The sequence below is a fragment of the Nicotiana attenuata genome, chromosome 11 (genome assembly GCF_001879085.1).
Source record: "Nicotiana attenuata strain UT chromosome 11, NIATTr2, whole genome shotgun sequence".
Classification (NCBI taxonomy): Eukaryota; Viridiplantae; Streptophyta; class Magnoliopsida; order Solanales; family Solanaceae; genus Nicotiana; species Nicotiana attenuata.
The window spans coordinates 57,305,311-57,320,500 of NC_031999.1; the positions used below are offsets into that span (position 1 = coordinate 57,305,311).

The following is a 15,190-nucleotide window of genomic DNA, read 5'->3' on the forward strand; positions in this document are numbered from 1 at the left end:
TGGTAGGTTGGGTTGGGGTCGGGGGGGGGGGAGGCACAGGAAACATAGGGCTTGGGGGAAGGGGGTGAGGAGAGTAGCATAAAAATTTATTTTCCTAAAAAATATTTTCTACTCTCTAACCAAACACTAGAAAATATTTTCCGCAAAAAAAAAACATTTTCCTTCATACCAAACACACCCAAAGTTGTCAATAAATGAAAGTTTCCTCATTTTCACAAATTTGATTGCAACAATAAGTAATAGCAACCATATGCACTGGAAAATGCTACTTTATGTATGGAGCTTTCTGTCATCAACCAGGTTTTAGCCCTCAGAGGATCTTACCATGGCGACACTTTGGGTGCTATGGAAGCACAGGCACCATCACCTTATACTGGATTTTACCAGCAACCATGGTATGGCCTTCTCTTTGTGAAAGCATTTAATTATTTCTTTTGGGGGTGAATTTTCATTGCCATTGGATATCATTGGCCCATAACTAAACAGGATAAGTTAATAATTTTTGTGGGTGACAATCTTTCTGCATGATAATCTAGGCTCTAGAAAAATGGAGCTTTTCTCTTTTGGGCTTCTTTTTCATTTATATAAATCATGCATTTATTGATGGTACTTTTATCTTGTCTTTAATTGTCTTTATATCAGTTTATTTTTGATAAAGTAATAGATGATCTTGCTATAATCTTGTTTTTAAGTGTGTGTCTCACACACAAGTATGATTCTCTATGAAGAGAAATTGATCATCTGTACACAAGTGTTTTCCACCCCTACAAAGCTCTTCAGTTTTTCTTTTCGTATAGCCCAGATGAGCGCAAGAGAGCCACTTCCATGCCCTGTCTTGCCTCGCCTCATTTCTTATAAAATGCCCAAATAGGAAACATACTTTTGACTGGCCGGTATCACCCAGTTGACTCTAAAAGGATTTCGTACTATGCACCAGGGGTGATACAATTCTTGCCCGTGAAGGAAGATATGGTTCACGTCAATGTTTTTTCATCCGCATATAGTTTTCTTTGATAAGCCAAATGTCATATGGTATAAATTGTAGGTATGGAGTCAAAAGATCCACTTAATTCTGAATAGTTCTTGTTACATGCAGCTCTCTAATTCTAATCATCACAAATCTACTAAATATTGATTTGATATTTCATTATTTCTTGACCTTGAAAGATGTTCATAGTACTGTCTACATGTCTGACATGATCCCCTTGAAGTCATTTGTTGCTCATGATAAAGTGCCAAAACCAAGAGCTATGTGAAGTTCATGATTATCATCCTGATTTCTTGTGAGTATTTGGATACTTCTGTGAGATTAGTATATGAAATTAAAAAGAGAACTTGTACGTTGTACTCTCTCCCGGTGTTTATAGTTGTGAAAGAAACACTTTATGCCTAATGTTGTCGGACTGTGAATCTTCTTGAGTTCTATTCTGCACAAGGAAACTTCAGTGATTTATTCTTTTTCGAACTCAAACACTCGATGTCAAGATTGTGTATGTCTTGCCAGTTAGGGTGAACACCATTTCTTTACCATTTTTTCCTCCCTAGGTAAAATCTGAAGTATTGAACATATTGTGAATTTGCAGGTATAAGGGAAGAGGTCATTTTTTAGATCCGCCAACAGTTGCCATGTGTGATGGTGTCTGGAAACTTAGCCTTCCTCAGGAGATTGAAACTCAAAAACCCAATATTGAAGATTTGAGTAAGTGAAGCATAACTTGTGATGATATTCTTATTCCAATTTCAATACTACAACAATTGGTTTCTTCATCAGCTTTCAGTTTGCGTGAGAACATATTCAAGGAAAGTCGTGACAATTCAAATCTTTCTGAGATATATCATTCGTATATACGGCGAGCATTACAGCTAATTATGGACTCAAGTGGATCTACTCAGACTGGGGCATTGATTATAGAACCAGGCAAGACTTTATCCATAAGCACAGTTTATTTTTGGTCCTCTTTTCCCCACCATTTTTCTTTCCTTCTTGCTCATGGTTCATGCATACGTAATTCTAGAGGCATTTACTTTTTTTGGATCTTTCTCTTCCATACTCTTTATTGTATATGATTTGCTCTTCCCGCCTCACCTATTAGTTGATGAGCCAGTTGGAGGCCAAACAGAATGAGGAATGTTATAACCCCCCTGGAAGTGAGGGAGTTATTATGAGACAACAAAATTTTCTAATTCATGGAATTTTGTGTTATTATGAGATATATCTTAATAATATATTACGTGGACTCTTCAAAATCGTTGCCGCACCGTTGTCGACACGGCATAGGTGTGGGTGTAGGATCAGTACTGGATTTGGTCAACTTACTTTGGGTACTTTGACAACATTCTGTGACCGAGAATATAGATTGATTGGGTATTTGGTTTGATTTTTTGGGTTTGTGTCATTATATATATATATATAGTTATATAAAGTATGAGAATGATTTTCTATTATGCGAGATCTTATGAATAAAATATTGGTGTCTATAAAGAATAAAGTTGTATTAGTTGTAGTTTAATCACTTTAACTAATCGAAATATATACTTTATATGTTGTAATATACATTTATTGGTTGTATCCCAGCATCCCTATCCTCAGTCGGATCCGTACCCTCCAATCCTAAAATTTATGTGATGAAGTATCCGACCTCTAGATCTGCACCCGGACCCGAGTTCGAGCAACATAGGTGTATGATATTCTTAATGACTTTCTTGAATGTCAAATAATGACATAATTATTGAGTTTATTCCACACTATTCGTAATGATTCTTTTACTTTCTATGACGATTCCTTTTACTTGCAATTATTTGCAGTGGTACAAGGTGCTGGAGGAATGGAAATGGTCGATCCACTATTTCAGAGAGTACTTGTTAAAGAATGCAGAAGTCAAAAGATTCCTGTTATTTTCGATGAGGTTTTTACGGGATTCTGGCGTCTGGGAGCAGAGGTTTGTTTGCTAAATCACTTTGCGGTTCTTACCAGATTACTTGATGTATCATTTCTCTGGTTGAGGAATTTCATTTTGTATCTTTTGCTTTTTCAGTCTGCCACGGAGTTTATCTGCTGTAAGCCAGATATAGCCTGCTATGCCAAGTTGATGACTGGTGGCATTGTGCCCTTGGCTGTCACTTTAGCATCAGAAGCTGTATTTGAAGCATTTGTTGGAGATTCAAAGGTATATCCATCTGTGTTTACTGTCTATATGTCAAGTATTCTTTTTGTTCTAATAGGCTTGTCAAGTATTTGCCAAAAACCATCAGTAGTTAAGCCCAATTCAAGCCCTCAAACAAAACTAATATCATATGATTGGTGGTGTAACCTCATTCCTTTGCTTCAGCTCCAGGCTCTCTTGCATGGTCACTCTTACACTGCACATGCAATTGGTTGTACCGCAGCTGTAAAGGCAATCAAATGGTTTAAGGACTCCAAAACAAATCCTAATTTGATATCTGAAGCTGTGATGCTCAGGGAGGTATGTGAAAATTTATGCACATTGTTGATAGACCGATAATTAAGTATTCATTCACTTGCTGTTCCCTAAAACAGTTTCACTTGTGAAAATTTCCTAATAACAGTTTTCTTCTCTCCTAGGCTGTTTTGAGGGAAACATGTAAATATCCTTGTTTCTGTCTATTCAGCACAATGTCCTTAGATGAACAAAAACCTCTTTGCACAAATAATTGGAGCCATCAAAGCTGAGAAAGCATACTAGTCCAGAATATTAGTAGCATACTTTATAGCACCAAGTGTGACTTTGATTGACTTTAAAAATCACCATATAGGCTTCACCATGTTACACGGATCCTTCATATGCCATGACGTACTTGTATCATCTGGGCTTGATAAGGTGTGGGTACTCCGTGCAGATTCTTCATAAAAACACACAAACATTTAGCAAGAAACCTGATGTACCCGTACTGGATACTTCCATACAACCGTACTAGAAAGTATCCAGTCATCACATTCATCCAATTTCTACTATTATCCACCGATTAAATTTGAACAAAAAATGAGGAAAGATAGTGCAGTAGCACTAGGTGACCTTGTAAATAATTTGTAAGGGACCTGTTATAAAGGATGAATTCCCAACATCTTGCTTTTGATCATGTTGCTTGTTCTCCCACTCTCCTTTCCATCATTTCTTGGGTGTTTGCAGCTGTGGGATTCAGACTTGGTGAGACAGATTTCCTTACTTCCAGCAGTGCACAGAGTGGTTGTGTTGGGGACTCTATGTGCATTGGAACTTCGAGCAGAAGGCTCTAACGCGGGGTATGCGGTCTATGCTGTTTTCTCGTAAATTAATAGTTCTGACTTCTGTATTAGTTCTCATTGACAATGCACTGATTGTTTACACATGTAAAATCTTAATGCTTACCTTATACCATGTGAAAGTGGCGCAACATATGAAAGCTGTAATAAAGAGCTCCACTTAATTAAGGAGCTAATTTTCATTTTTTGTGAGCTCAATTATAATATCCTTGTACTGTCTTTTTGCATTGACTTGATGCTAGGCAATGAAACTTTTGCTTCATTAAAAAAACATAAAGTAAAGAGCTCCACCTAAGAATCATATATAAGCTTATTCCATGAATTCAACCAGGTATAGGAGTGCTTTTTGACATGTGTAATTCATTGGACAATAGCCGGCAAAACTTACATGTGGGACTTCTTTTCCTTTTAACCCTGAAGTACCCAAAGGATTAAGGCCCCATTTGGACAACATTTGGTTGACGGAAAAAACGAGTATTTGAAGTTGCAAAAGAGTATTTGGAGAGTTCGTCTTTGGACTTGAATTCACTCAAAAAAAAAATTGAAGTTCTGGGAGTGAAAACATCACTTAAAATACTCCTTAAACTAGTTTTTCAACTTCAAATTCTCTATTTCAAGTTGAACAAAGTTAACACTGATTTGCAAATAGTATTTCTGTTCAAACATCTTTGCATATAATATTTTGGCTTGTTCTTATCTCCAAGTCTTCATTCCGTGTTTCCAATTTTGATACTTCTGAAGCTCATTTTGTCTCAAAACATGCAGGTATGCTTCACTATATGCCAGATCTCTCATTCAGAAGCTCCGTGAAGATGGCATCTATATGAGGCCTCTTGGCAATGTCATTTATCTCATGTGTGGGCCTTGCACATCTCCTGAGAGTTGCAGCAACTTACTAAACAAGGTGTATAGAAGACTTGAAGAGCTCTAAACCAGTGAATCGACTTCAAGACTAGATGGTAATCCTTCTGCTTTCTTTAATGGTTTACTAGCTATCTTGAAGTCTATTCAGTCTGCTTCTTGCCTTCTAGGCCCTGTAGCTTAGAGCTCAGAATTACAAATTGTCACACTCCTTTTCTTCTTGTTCTTAGTCTTTTTTCATAAGCTAGAGCGGAACATTTCAATAAAAAATAAAAGCAGGATCCATTCTGGCGCGATCTTTCTATCAACTCCTAGAAATAGAAAACGTATGCAACAAAGAGCTAGAACAGGCCCGAAAGCCCTAATTATTACCGAAACAAATAGAGAATGTTGCCTAATAAAAGTCGTCATCTTTCGAATTTAGCATTCTTTGCCTCTCCAACCACAGGGACCTACCTTAGCCATATCAAGGTGATTTAAATGCTAAAGGTGGATTTTCTATCTTGAGATACCACTTGTTGATTGTTTTGTTTGATCTAGACTGAGTTTTGACTTCTAATTGTCAGTAGAAATCTGAGTATTTGATTGGACATCCTCCTTTTATAATTACCTAACAGAGCTCTATATTTTTAAACATAAAGTGAAATTTACAGAGAAGCCAATCTAAGAAAATTCTTCTTCTACCAAAGGCAAAGGGGCATCTCACCAAACATATTAATCTGAGTAGGATTGACAGTAAATGGAGGAAATTCACCAAGTCTTTGAATAAATCCGCCCATTCCGAAACCACTCAAAAACCCATTTCATGAATTTTCAACGCCTCGAAGGAAACCTGTTTTTTGTCGTATCATTTTTTGTTCATATGAACCCCATTGGTGTAAGGATTTGATTCAGGCTTTTTTAGTTATCACTTATCTACCATTTGTGGCCTTTGCATTCAAGGTCTTCCTTACTGTTCCATTTCTGTTGTCTCCTGATAAAACAAAAGACAGAAACCATATTATTTTTGAAGCATGACATCTTATAGCTGCTTCAGTAGTTGTACTCTTCAAGAAATTTTTTGACCTGAAATGTTGTAGATTAGAGAAGAGGCATTCAAATGTACTAATTCACATATCACCCTACTTCTGTGTGAAAGGAGATCACGTTACTATTGGACACTGCAGGTTAAAACCAAAACTTGTGTTATTGTTTTCTTCTTTTTTTAACTCTAAATTCCTACAGATTTGTAATTTGTGATTAACATATTTTGGCTGTGTTGCAGGCTTGTGCAAAAACTGTGAAGTTCAATGTGTTGAAGGTGATTCCATCTGCGTCTGCTAGTGGAGAAAAGAAAGCATTTTACAAGACTAAGAGCTTAGTATCTCTAGTTTTGTAGTTATATTCAGAGATTAGAATTATGATGAGACTATACTTGACACTAACCAACTCTGAACTATAAGGATTTCTTCATTTCCAGCATCGCATATTGATTAACTTCAATTATGCAACAAAACTAAAAACTTGCGCAATATGTAAAGGAAAAAACAATCATCTACAGATATCTGTCAAGGGACACCAGGCTCAAATATATAAAAAATTTACGACTAGGAACAAATAATATCGCCATAATTCATGCTTCCATATATTATAATAATACCGAAAAATGATATATACACACACACACACACTATGTATGTCGTATACAAATTTTTACATTTTTTCGGCTACTGAATGTGAATAATTTCTGGCATGGGAGATATTACACTACTAATAGCTGTATAATTAACACGAATGTACAGAAACCGCCATCAATATCCCTCAAAGAAAGAGACTAAGAAACACCCCTAAACATGCACCAGAAGGCCAATAAATACATAGCTGAAGAAACCCTCCTAAACTACTCTAGCTGATCTGCGTGAGATTTGTTTGATGGGGAGATATTCACCAATTCCTTAACTTCAATTTATTTTATTTTCTGCATAGCTAAACTACACTAGCTACTAAATCACACATGATATGCATAGTTCATCTCGTCTCAATGTACGAGGATATAGTTTCAAACAGTCCCGGGTAAAAATGCTCGTCCTGGTTCTCTCGCAGCTAAAGGTCCATGGCACCCAAGAAGCTGCAAGACAAGAAGAAGCACGAAATCAGCTATATCTACTATGCTAACCATGTTAAAATACCAGATAGAATGTGTATTAATATAAGCACCATATCAATAAGAATACATACTAAAAAGGCGAAGAGTGCCTATATATTTCACAATCCTGTGTCTTCATGGAATCCTTAATGCAAAGCTCCTAATTGGACAAATATGATAACCTACACAGACTACACTTTAGCAGTTGTGGCTAAACAACTCAGAAAGCATGAAATATATATAGCTACTAAGATAAAGGCAGCCCGGTGCACTATGCTCCCGCTATGTGCGGAGTCCAGGGAAGGGCCGGACCACAAGGGTCTATTGTACGCAGCCTTACCCTGCATTTCTGCAAAAGACATGATTAGATACTGAATGCCAATAGTTGTTCTACGACTAACTATAGTCGTTCCACGAGTACATCACGAGCAACACAGCTTAAACGAAGTTATGCTATATATAGATAGTATGAAGTCGATACAAAAGCAGCCAATCGAATAAGCAAAATTACCAAAAAGCTAACAATTGTTTATGAAACATATAAGTGAGAGCCTGCTTAATTAGAAAATCATAGGCAACAATATAAGAAAGATCAAAAACATATAAAGCAATACCATTTACTGCTAATAATAATTTTCTGGCGGCCAGGAAACTTGAACTTTGCACGACGCAAAGCTTCTTGGGCGTGATGACTGTTTGAATCCCTGCACCTAACAGAAAGCAGAACCTGGCCAATAGAAATGCGCGCACAAGTCCCAAGAGGCTTGCCAAATGCTCCCCTCATACCCGTCTGGAGCCTGTCGGCTCCAGCACAGGACAACATTTTGTTTATGCGCAGAACATGGTAAGGATGAGCTCTGACCCTAAGGTGAAAAGCATCCTTTCCTGCATTCTTTGACATGTACTTATTACACGCTATACGCGCAGCTTCCCATACGTGTTCTGTATGTCGCCTAGTTTTAACATTTTGAGCAGCCTAAGTAAGGTCTAGAGCCACCCAAATAAAGGTCCGATGCCTCCTGGACCATAGGCATGGGACGGATAGTGCACGCATAGGGTACGACTTAGAATTGAATTAGAGCGCCTTTAGGTAAACAACTTAAACATAGTAATCGGGTAGCAGGAGATGATAGTACGTGCCCGCTGAATAATATGAGTAACTTCCTACATCAAGGGAGTTGCGACTCTGTCTGCTGGGAAGGTCTATCCAGCTGTCTATCAGGACCTACATGCAGGCATGAAATGCAGCGTCCCCAACAAAAGGGACGTCACTAGACACATTTTCTTTCTCCCAACTAACCAAATGAACACAACACGGAAACTCATCGACCCCCTTTTTCTTCATACCAACGTCGTAAATCCTGATCTTAGGATCAGGCACACCACGACAATATCGCGATTTTGGATAGGGCTTTCCCTTTATTTGACGATAACACCTAGCAGGTCCTACAACCAAAAAACAAATTCATTATACAAGCACCATTATACAACCTATCAAAAAATTTAAATTTCACCTTGCCACAGGCAATTATTTGCTTCAACTTAAATTTTAAAGTGAACTATTCCCATTTTCGTTAAGTTAAAGGTCAAAAGTGCACGTTTATAGCAAAAAGTATATTGTTAACATTTATTCCCTTATCAATCTCTCCGGAGTCTAATCCATAAAAAGTAATTACTTACGTAATAGAAATAGGCATTTGATGCACTAGTCAAGATTTTCAATACAAATATTCTTGAGTAGAGTTATGCAAAATCCTAGAGTCAAAACCAAGAAGAAAAGCAGAAATTGACAGCAAAGTAAAAGCGAAGAAAACACCAAAATAAATTTTTTAAAAAAAAATAAAATTCATCCTTTTTAACCCAGGAAAATGCAAATCACCCACCCAAAGAAAAAAATTCAGTAGAATTCCCATGTATTCTTTTCCAACTTTACAAATCCAAACTTGACTAGTAGATAACAAGATAAAAGAAAAGAAAAACATATAAGTCATATTTAAAAATGGTGATTTGTAAGTCGCATTTGGAGATTACGATTTATAAGTGCATTTGGAGATCTCTCCCTCGATTTATAAGTCGCATCTACTGATTGCGATTTATGCATCCATGGAAGTTGTAAGTGACGAGATACCTAATATCTAACAAATAGTTATGTGATGCACTACTCAATAGATAAACATTCTTGAATACAGTTATTCAGAATCAATGAGACAAAACAAAAACAAAATTATCAAAAGATGTTTTAAAAAATGAAACAAAACTCCTCCTCTTTTAACCCAAAATATTTCGGACATACATAATATAGACATTAATTAATAAACTGAAAAGAGGTTTAGAAACTTTACTTCTCCCCATAGCAGAGTATTATTATTTTTGTTTCTTCAACTTCCAGCAACAAGCTAAAGTTCATATATATGAATTTTAAGAAAACAAAATGAAATTGTTGAATATATCCCATATTTATAATTATTTCTTCCACCGCTTTTTAATATTCTGGTTGTATTTATCAGTTTTTGTGTAGATGATAAATAGTACTAATATACTAGAACTAGTTATGAACGTAAAGAATACGGCGGGAACTTGACGTGTCTATTTTTTGCACCAAAAAGAATAAAGTGCAAACAATAATAACCAGACGTGTGACACAATATGAAGAGTCTGTGGCTTAATAGTCAATGAAGCGGTTTGAGAATCAATAGCGTAGCACATATAATGAAGGTCAGGTCAGTTGGACATCCAAAAATATCGTATATATAAAAAATTATATTGCGTATATAAATCAAAAATTACTTTTTTTTATATGTATATTAGATGTTGAACATGGGTTCTTTGGAGCAACAGTAAAGTTATCTCCGCGTGTCCTATAAGTCACGGATTCGAGCCGTGAAAGTAGTCACTAATACTTGCATTAGGGCAGGCTGTCTACATCACGCCCTTTTGGGTGCAGGCCTTTCCCAGACGTTGCGTGAACGCGGGATGCCTTGTGCACCGGACTGCCCTATATTAAATCTTTAACACCTTTCAAAATTCAAAATATATATACTGCTCTAGAAAACTTTTACATGTCTCAAATGCACCAAGGACAGTAGTAGGTGATTTCTTTATCTATCCAAGCTTTGATAAATAAAGTAACTCGGTATTTTTATTGGAGAAAGGTAATAAGAACTCCGTCAAATTAATCGAGGTGCATGCAAGTTTATGGTTATCAAAAAAGATGCCTGAAACAGTACTGTTTTTGAAACATGACATCTTGTTGGCTGCTTCAGTAGTCATATTCTTAGAAACTCTTTTACCTGAAATCATATGTATAACAGAAGGTTTTTAAAAAATCATCTCAATTCAAACCAAAAAGGTGAAATGAGACATAGAACATACCTCAGTGTTAATCCCAAGATTGAAAAGCACAAATGCAAACTGAGGCAATTTTCCCTTTTAACATTCACTCAAAATTACACAGCTTCCAAACTTGACGAATGCATAACTAATAATCTTATAATAATGACAATACATTATCGAATTGTGAGGACCGAAAAAAGTCAGGTGTCATGCGGAAGCTAGCAAAGCAAACCTTGAACGACGATAAATCATATAACAAAGAGAAATCTACCAAAAGAGACACAAACATTTAACGTGGTTCGGTCAACTGAACTACGTCCACAACGGAGATGAGCAATCCACTATGATAAAAGAGAGTACGAAATATCGAGAGAACAACCTCACGAAGAGGTAAACACAAGTGACACACTAACACTTGTCCCGTAAAGTTCTCCCCCTAAACAAGACTCTCAAGCCCCCTATGGCTACATTGTGGATGCTACTGAATGAGAAGGAAGGATCCTCAATTTATAGAAGTCCAAACCTTTTCTTACAAGAAAAAGGACTAGCCAAATATTGGAGATTTATAATTTCCTTTTACAAAAAGGAAAACCCAATTAAGGTAATTATATTGTCCTTTTCCTTCAAGAGATAGGAAAACCAAATATGGTAAGAAAATTATGGCAAACACCTAACACGAATGTCATAATTGTGAAGACGACTAAAGGATCGAATTAGCGCTTCAAGAAACTGCTCGTCCCATACTTTCTGCCTATCTCATATGTGTGGAACCTGGTCTTTTTCAATTCCAGCCTCTCGCTCGACTACATAGGGTAGGTAGGGTTGGGTGAGAAATGGTTCCCTCTTGCCAATAAATTTTCCCCAGCCTTTGATTAACCTTACTATAAAGGGTCTTACGGTCGGGAAGACTACCTCACCAAAGAAAAATAGCTCGGACACGATCATCTCATCAGCAAATTGAATAAAATCAGAGTCATATTGATATTGGCTGAATTGCAACTGCACATATGCAGATTTAACAACTGAGATGCTCACAAATAGCATAACAAGAAAAGGTTCCATAGCTACTCTATTCCTCAGCTTTTCATCTTTATCTTCAAATGGCTTGAATTTACCAGGTGAAAAAGCTAGAAATTACAACCAAAAAATAAAAGATCAGATGGTGATTTTGGGTGCGTCACTGGCACAGATTTAAAACCGGAGATAGCCTCCAAAAAAGAAAAGGAAAAAGATGATGAAGATTTAAACTCTGAGGCAAGCAACCATGATCAATTTGAATGAGAACGTTGCGAAAGCATATTATGCAAAAAATCTCCTTTTGGAAGGTTGAATTTTTTTATGCTGTCAGCTGATGCAGAAGCAAAAGAATTAGAGCTAGCCCAGAACATGTATGCATGTCTGTTGCTAACAGCAAGGCTTCTTATTTCCTCAACGTGACATGTTAACGTGAGCTTTAGCCTCCCACTTGCTAAATCCATATCTTGATAGTCCGATCAATCGATTTATCTTTACATGAAAAGTGGCTTGATAATAGGCTATATAGACGCTATTTACACTCCAAATGTACCATACTTTATTGTTGTTTTAAAGGCTAAATGATAACAAAATACTCTAATTGCTGTTCTTTTGCTTTGCAGGGACTAATCCAAGTTAGGAAGAGACTATGGAGTGTTTTGGAGTTAATAATGTGGATATAAGGCCAATCAAAAAGAACCCAAACGAAAATAAGCAAGAAAGAGGCAAAGGAGGACTGGGCAAGAAGCCACCGCGACCGCGGTCGACCCCAGCTGGACCGCGGTAGGCCAAGCAAGTGAGGCAGAATAGTTGCGTTTCACCGCGGTCGCGCCGCGTTCTGCCGCGACCGCGGTCGACTGTGTAACTGCCCAAAAATTTTGGGACTAAAGTGTAAATCGGGAGAAATTTATCCTAACCCTTTATAAACTCAACAAACTCGCCCAAGCGAAGGTTAAGCTTGTTTTTAGACTGAATTGGAGGCAAGAACAAGTGTGAGAAGAGCAATCAACCATTAGAGTTTTTTTCAATCTTCTCTTTGTTATTTCAATTGCACATTATGAATACTTTTGTAGTTTCATCTTGCTTTGCTATGAGTAGCTAAATACTTTGTCTAGGGTTGTGATGGAACCTATTGAAGGATGAACTTCGTGTTATGTTAATATAGTTTGCTCGGTTTAATCTCTATTTGTTCAATTATGTTCTTGTTGTAGTTAATTGATAGGATCCTCAATTAGCTGTGCCTATTTAGTATGTATTACTCGGGAGAGAGTGCATATTTAGGTAATTGTTGAACAACACCATTCCCAAAGTATATGAGGGATCAATAACTGAGGGTTTAAAGGCGGGATTAGGGATAACAAAGCCTTGGGTGCAATCTAAAGTGAGCTGTAATAAAAGCCAGCTAGCGTAACTCGGGAGAGTGCGTCTAGTAAATTGTTGTGATTACTCGGGAGAGATTTACGGTAATAAGAGTGCTCATGACCGATAGAGACGATTAGGAAAATCTATGCGAAACATAACAGGAAGGGATTCCATCAATAGGGGAAATCATAACCTTAGATCCTTCTCTTATTTGTTTACAACTCAATCATAGTTAGTTGTTAGTTTACTTGCTTATATTCAGTTATAGTTAGTTAAAACATCACCAATTATTATTTAAATATCTTGAAAGTTGATTAGAAAGAATTTAGTGAGTCTAACAAAAGTAATTGGTAGGTTAATTCTCTGAGGATTCGACTCTGGGCTAAATACTCGGATTATATTTGCAGCGACCGCTTTATCCATTTTATAAGGCATAGTTGGGCGTGATCGAATTTTGGCGCCGTTGCCGGGGACTTAACGGTGTTATCAATTACAATTGAAAGAAATACAAAAATTCTTAGTATAGTCAGTTTTCTTTGCTTCCAATCTTTACATTGAAATTTTAACGTTTGTTGACTTGGTTGTACAGGTGCATGCCTAGAAACTCATCGAGAACTGGTGAAGTATTTGAAGCATTATTAGATCCCGAGAAAGTTTTCAAGGCCTTGAACCGGGCCAACCGGAAAAACAAATAACAACAAACAACTGAATAATTCGAACCGGACATGGGGGACAATGATCGCAGCCAACTCGCACTACTAATAAGTGCAAGAGAGGGTCGCAATAGCTTTTACCCGATTTTGGGTCGGGATTGAATCCACAGAGAGCTAGGATTGGAATTGAGTATCTATCTAGTTTAGGATTGCGTATGTGCTCTTAATTGGTCTTCTATTCATTTTTGGTTTTTCTTTATATTCTACTATGATCAAACTACAAATTATAATTGCAACTAAATTAAACTAAGAGTAAATTGCTACAAGTTGTATCTAATGGTCTAAAAGGCACTAGGATAGTGACTTTCACCTAGGTGGCCAATTGACGGGTACTTGCATCCAAGGCACGACTGACATGATTGGGGAATATGTTATAACTGTTGCTCGATACTACCCACTCCACACCTCTCGGTAGAAAGAGTGATTTTGCCCAATTGACTTTCTCAAGACCAATTGGGTATGCATATTTGTCCAAGCAACTAGGGTTCAAGTCGGGTATTACTTTCTCGAGGTTTAACCCTTTAATTGGGACTATCAAATCTCTTGAGTCCATCCCAATTCCTTGTTGAGTCAATTTTGGAGACTTAGGTTCTCTTTCTCAAGAAGAGCCCAAGTCAACTTAGCACAAACTAGTATTTGCAACCACTAATTCATAAATTAAACCATAAAATTGACCCAAATAATAAACACCCATAGTCAATCTAACCTTAAATCACAACACCCATCAATTACACACACTAGGGTTGAGCCACAACCCTAGCTAATAGGTCTAGCTTCTCATGCTTGAAGAGAAAATAAGAGAAATAGATTAAGAGAAAGACATATTAATTAATTACTAATGTAAATACAAAGATTCAACAATTAAAACTAAGTAAGAGTGCCCAAAATGGCTAAGAAAAGTCTTCTCACGAGCGCAGCTACTGTATTACAACGTTAGATACCCTAAAAATGGAAAAAGAATCTATTTATACTAAGCTGAAAAATCTGGACAAAAATACCCCTGCGGGGTTAGTGCGGACCGCACAAAATGGACCGCGGTCCGCACTGGGGCTTTTGGTTTTAAAAATGGCTCTCTGAACTTGGGCTCCGCGGACCGCACAGAATGGACCGCGGCCGCGGAGGCTTCTAGTGCGGTCCGCACAAAGTTGACGGCGGACCGCGATGGCTCAACATTCTGAAAAAGTTATCTCTCTGAATCTTCACACTGCGGACCGCAAAGAATGGACTGCGGCCGCGGTGCCTTCAGTGCGGACCGCACAAAATGGTGTGCGACCGCACTGCCTTGAAGCCTGGAAATCAGCTCTCTGAATCTCTCAGTGCGGACCGCACAAAGTGGTGTGCGGCCGCACTGGGCCTGTTCTGCATGAGATTGCCTTGTTTTTGGTACTTGTGCAAGTTTCACTCTTTTTGAGCCGATCTGTGACATTTTGTCACCTTGTTGATCAAACCTGCAATCAAGCACAACTTGTGAGCCTTTTAGGACTATTTTGTATGAATATTTGATCAAAGCATAAGCAAGAA

The 15,190-nt window shown here is 37.4% G+C and overlaps 2 protein-coding genes across 4 annotated transcripts in view; one reads left to right on the forward strand and one right to left on the reverse strand.

The window, feature by feature from the left end:
• The window catches only part of LOC109234603 (bifunctional dethiobiotin synthetase/7,8-diamino-pelargonic acid aminotransferase, mitochondrial), a 16,500-nt gene extending 9,835 nt beyond the window's left edge, over positions 1-6,665 (forward strand). Inside the window, exons 7-16 of one of the 2 annotated variants that reach the window (XR_002069272.1) lie at positions 301-395; positions 1,584-1,699; positions 1,772-1,918; positions 2,806-2,939; positions 3,036-3,167; positions 3,330-3,464; positions 4,149-4,261; positions 5,027-5,220; positions 6,202-6,288; positions 6,387-6,665. Coding sequence is in view for 1 of the 2 variants with exons in the window: in XM_019400654.1 (XP_019256199.1) it covers positions 301-395; positions 1,584-1,699; positions 1,772-1,918; positions 2,806-2,939; positions 3,036-3,167; positions 3,330-3,464; positions 4,149-4,261; positions 5,027-5,192 (1,038 nt within the window). In the remaining variant the exon portion in view is untranslated. The remainder of the gene's footprint in view (positions 1-300; positions 396-1,583; positions 1,700-1,771; positions 1,919-2,805; positions 2,940-3,035; positions 3,168-3,329; positions 3,465-4,148; positions 4,262-5,026; positions 5,221-6,201; positions 6,289-6,386) is intronic. The other variant, XM_019400654.1, reaches the window with a different exon arrangement.
• LOC109234604 (60S ribosomal protein L10-3-like) lies at positions 6,806-9,648 on the reverse strand. 2 transcript variants are annotated; one of them, XM_019400655.1, is made up of 7 exons: positions 9,590-9,648; positions 8,520-8,693; positions 8,147-8,189; position 8,110; positions 7,862-7,974; positions 7,340-7,429; positions 6,806-7,229 (listed from the first exon to the last, which is right to left on the reverse strand). In XM_019400655.1, exons 1-6 carry the CDS (start codon positions 9,597-9,599, stop codon positions 7,408-7,410), a joined length of 363 nt encoding a protein of 120 aa, XP_019256200.1. In that variant the 5' UTR covers positions 9,600-9,648; the 3' UTR covers positions 6,806-7,229; positions 7,340-7,407. The 2 variants fall into 2 exon arrangements, 1 of the variants encoding a protein (XP_019256200.1); XR_002069273.1 differs by lacking the exons at positions 7,862-7,974; position 8,110; positions 8,147-8,189; positions 8,520-8,693.